Raw genomic sequence first — 4,336 nt, 5'->3', positions numbered from 1 at the left:
TCAGGGGCCCGGGAGCCCCAGGTCCCCTGCCAGTGGGGGTGGGGGGGAAGGTATACCAGCCGGGATGTCCTTTCAGGGGGCTGAGACCTCTGGGGGGGTGATCGGGCCAGCAGAAGGCTCTCCTGCAGGAAGGAGCCTCCCTGGCTGGGGACCCCACCCTGGGACCCCATGGACTCGCAGCGCCTCAAGGGGCCCGCAGGCCAGCACTGGGGGCGAGTCGGGGGTACCTGCCTCCCCAGCCTGGGCTGCTCACCCCATCCCCACGGCTTCCCAGAGGGCAGAACCCGGAGCCACGGCCACAACGTCTGCAGCACCTGGGGCGACTTCCACTACAAGACCTTCGACGGCGACATCTTCCGCTTTCCCGGCCTCTGCGACTACAACTTTGCCTCCGACTGCCGGGACTCCTACAAGGAGTTCGCCGTGCACCTGAAGCGCAGCCTGGGCCGGGACGGGGGCCACCCCCAGGTCGAGTCCATCCTGCTGACCGTCAAGGACGACACCATCTACCTCACCCGCCAGCTGGTCGTGGTGAATGGGGCCATGTGAGTGGGTCAGGGGCCCCACTGCCCCGCGATGGGGGCCGATGGCTCCCGGGAGCAGCGTGTCCCGGGCAGACCCTGAACCCTCGTCCGCCCAGGCACTCGGCTGAGAGGGAGCTCCTTGAGGTTTGACGTCAGGTCACAAATTCACCCCACACACGCCGGCGAGCCCCTATCAGCCCCCACAGTCCTTACAGCCTCTCCCCTGGAGCCCACCAGGCTCGGGACAGCCTGGTGGTTGCTGCCTCAGGACCTTGTGCAGGGCGTGGCCTTGAGCACGGCCCCCAGGCTAGAGTTAGAGGCAGGTGGAGGGGGTGGGGGTCTGTGGGAGCCCCTTCCCACTCCCGCTGTTGTTCCCGTATTGTCTCCAGAACAATGAGGCCCTCTTGGGTGTCTTCCTGTCCAGCAGGTTTCCACCTGCTGCCCCTTTTCTGCCCTTTGTCTGCTCCGGGTTCTGTTTCCCAGGAAGGCTCATGTGGGTGGGGTGGGGGCCCTCAGGGTCTGAAGCTCAGCAGGTGGGTGACCCTGGACCTGGAGCAATCCTAGGGACCACTAGAAGGGGGTGGGATTCCAACAGCCTCAGGGACAACCTGGGGATGGGAGCAGGGGCTGGGGCTGAGCAGGTGGGGGCTGTCCCTTGGAGCAGCGGGCCTGGAAGGGTCGAGGCAGCCTGGCCCCCTGTGTCCGCAGGCCCCTCCAAGGGGAAGCTGTCCAGGACAGTGCCCGAGGAGGGTGCCTGGAGCAGAGAGACGGACGGGCAGGAAGCGACCCCGCCCAGGAAGCCCGGCTAGCCGGGCCGAGGTGCACCCTCTGGCCCCTGCCACATCCCCTGACCCCAGAGCCACCACGTCTGCGGTCCCAGGGGGAAGCTGGCCCGAGGCCTCCATCCTGCCCACTGAGGCACACAGCCTCAGTGTCCCCGGGCGGTGGGATCCAGGGCGGACGGGCCTTGGAGCCCCAGGTGGTCAACCAGGCGCCTGCTGCCCCCAGGGTCAGCACCCCGCACTACAGCTCAGGGCTGCTTGTGGAGCGGAACGATGCCTACACCAAGGTCTACTCCCGCGCCGGCCTGGCCCTTATGTGGAACCGTGAGGACTCCCTCATGGTGGGTGCCGCTTGGGGTCCTGGGGCGGCGGGGGCTCCCTCAGGCCTCCGGGCTGGTGACCCGGGGGAGGACCAGGAGGACAGCGGGCTGGCCCCTCAGCCGAGAGGACAGGGCCGCAGCTAGCAGGGAGGGCTAGAGAGAGTGGGTGGGCGGCGGGGTGCACTGCCCTGGAGGGGACCCCAGGTCCACCCACTCCCCCAGACACCAGCTGCTGCCCGGGGACCCTCCCTGCCCCGCCCAGCTGCCTCTTGCTGGGCAGGAGGAGGTCTGTCCACGGGGTGACAGCCGGGAAGGCTCTCCCGCCCCAGCCATTTGGGGGAGCCCAGCCCCTGGCCCAGCCTGCTTCGGGTTCAAACAAGGGCGTGTCTAGGGTGGGGGGCGGCCCTGGGCACCAGGGTGGGCCAGAGCCGGGCTCACGCACTCCCTCCTGCAGCTGGAGCTGGACAGCAGATTCCGGAACCACACCTGCGGGCTCTGCGGGGACTTCAACGGCCTGCCCACCTACTCCGAGTTCCTTTCGGACGGTGAGGCCCGGGGGGTGGGGGGCCGTGGGGTGGGAGGCCGGGCAGGCCGAGGCCCCAGGCGCCCCGCTGATGCCGTGTCCCACAGGCGTGCTCTTCAGCGCGCTGCAGTTTGGAAACATGCAGAAGATTAACAAGCCTGAGGCCGTGTGTGAGGACCCAGAGGAGAGGCCGGCCCCCGCGTCCTGCTCCGAGCACGTGAGTCACCTTGGCACGGCGGGCTGCTGGGCGGGTGGGTGGGCGGCTTCCAGAGCAGCCACCCATCGGGTCTTCCCGCGTCCCCCAGCGCGCCGAGTGCGAGCGACTGCTGACCGCCGAGGCCTTCGCGGACTGCACGGACCGGGTGCCCCTGGAGCTGTACGTGCGTGCCTGCATGCAGGACCGTTGCGGGTGCCCGGGCAGCGACGCCTGCATCTGCAGCACCCTGGCCGAGTTCTCCCGCCAGGGCTCCCACGCTGGCGGCCGACCCGGAAACTGGAGGACCGCCACGCTCTGCCGTAAGCGCTCCCGAGCCTGGGACCCCGTGGCCAAGCGGGAGCGAGGCTGCCGCTGACCCTCCAGCGTGGAGCCCGTGGCCGTGCTCCACCCGGCGCCATCGGCTGTTCACGCGGTGCCTCTGCCCTTTCAGCCAAGAGCTGTCCTGGTAACATGGTCTACCTGGAGAGCGGCTCGCCCTGCATGGACACCTGCTCGCACCTGGAGGTCAGCAGCCTGTGTGAGGAACACCGCATGGATGGCTGCTTCTGCCCAGAAGGTGCGGGCGCCGGGGTGCGGCAAGCCCGGGGCCAGGGGGAGTCATGGCCCTGATACAGCCCGCCTGGGCCCGGGTGCCTGTTGCCCGGGGCCTCAGGTTTCCAGCTGCAGCAAGGGGACTGCTGTGCTGGACGGGGGACAGTGATTTCAGAGGACACCTCTCCCCCACCCCAGTGTCAGGTCCAGGCAGTGGGGCATTGTGCCGAGACCCTCCCCCAAAGTGGCTCCATGGGGGCTGGAGTGGGGGTTCCTTCCTGGCTGTAGACAGACCCCTTCCTGGGGGCCCCTGGGGGGAGAGTGACTCTTGGGCTGGCAGGTGGCCTGCAGGCTGGCTCCCTGGGCAGGCCCGGCCCCGAGACAAGGTAAGTGGGCCAGGCAGGGCGGAAGACTGAACTGGTGGCCCCGCCAGGGGATGCCAGCCCTCTCTGGCCAACCAGGGTGACATGGTGCCCTGCCTGCCCCAGGCACTGTGTATGATGACGTCGCGGGCAGCGGCTGCATCCCGGTCAGCCAGTGTCACTGCAAGCTGCACGGACACCTCTACACCCCGGGCCAGGAGGTCACCCACAACTGCGAGCACTGGTGAGTCTTGGAGCCGGGGACGGCTGGCCAGCGGGGTGGCGGGGCGGGCACCTGACCCCATGCCCCGTTGCCCCCAGTGTCTGCGATGCCGGCCGCTGGGTGTGTAAGGAACTGCCGTGCCCCGGCACCTGCGCCCTGGAGGGCGGCTCCCACATCACCACCTTCGATGGGAAGAAGTACACCTTTCACGGGGACTGCTACTACGTCCTGGCCAAGGTGGGCGGCCAGGTCCCGCCAGGGGCAGGCTGGCGTCCGGGCCCTGGCCGGCCCGGGGAGTGGGGGGACGGACCATCCCTGGAGAAGGGGAGCCGTGCGCTGGCCCTGGGCAGGGGTGGGTGTGGCTTCTCTTGGGCCGGAGCACGAGGCACCGGCCTTCCTCTCTGAGCCATCGCGGGGTCCTGGGGGGCAGGACCTCAGTTGCTGCCATGTCCCCACAGGGTGACCACAGCACTTACGCCCTGCTGGGCGAGCTGGCCCCCTGCGGCTCCACGGACAAGCAGACCTGCCTGAAGACTGTGGTGCTGGTAGACGAGAAGAAGAATGTAAGCGCGCGCACCCCTCCTCTCCCCCCCTCCCCTCCCCTCCTGGCATCCCAGTCCCCAGCCCGTGAGACCCCCACACGCTCGGTCTTCCCGCAGATGGTCGTCTTCAAGTCCGACGGCAGCGTGCTGCTCAACGACCTGCAGGTGAACCTGCCCCACGTGACCGGTGAGTCCGGCTCCAGAAGGGTCTGGCACCCTGGCCCGCTTGGCCCCAAGGCTGGGTGGGGAGGCCGGGCGGGAGGCCGCAGGCTGGGTGGGGAGACCGGGCGGGAAGCCTGGGCCTGGAGGGGT

The 4,336-nt window shown here is 69.2% G+C and overlaps 1 protein-coding gene across 1 annotated transcript in view; it reads left to right on the top strand.

The window, feature by feature from the left end:
* Positions 1–168: 168 nt before the first annotated feature.
* Positions 169–4,336, top strand: part of LOC103251662 (mucin-2-like) — a gene marked incomplete at its 3' end in the record, with an annotated part of 10,123 nt that continues 5,955 nt past the window's right edge. Inside the window, exons 1-10 of the mRNA XM_021708681.1 lie at positions 169–545; positions 1,533–1,647; positions 2,081–2,171; positions 2,257–2,366; positions 2,455–2,665; positions 2,797–2,922; positions 3,386–3,503; positions 3,581–3,719; positions 3,941–4,045; positions 4,142–4,231. Of these exons, the coding sequence (XP_021564356.1) occupies positions 169–545; positions 1,533–1,647; positions 2,081–2,171; positions 2,257–2,366; positions 2,455–2,665; positions 2,797–2,922; positions 3,386–3,503; positions 3,581–3,719; positions 3,941–4,045; positions 4,142–4,231 (1,482 nt within the window). The remainder of the gene's footprint in view (positions 546–1,532; positions 1,648–2,080; positions 2,172–2,256; positions 2,367–2,454; positions 2,666–2,796; positions 2,923–3,385; positions 3,504–3,580; positions 3,720–3,940; positions 4,046–4,141; positions 4,232–4,336) is intronic.

This window comes from Carlito syrichta, unplaced genomic scaffold (assembly GCF_000164805.1).
Source record: "Carlito syrichta isolate Samal-C Ts95f unplaced genomic scaffold, Tarsius_syrichta-2.0.1 Scaffold143343, whole genome shotgun sequence".
NCBI classification, from domain to species: Eukaryota; Metazoa; Chordata; class Mammalia; order Primates; family Tarsiidae; genus Carlito; species Carlito syrichta.
This window is presented reverse-complemented; position numbering and strand designations above follow the sequence as displayed.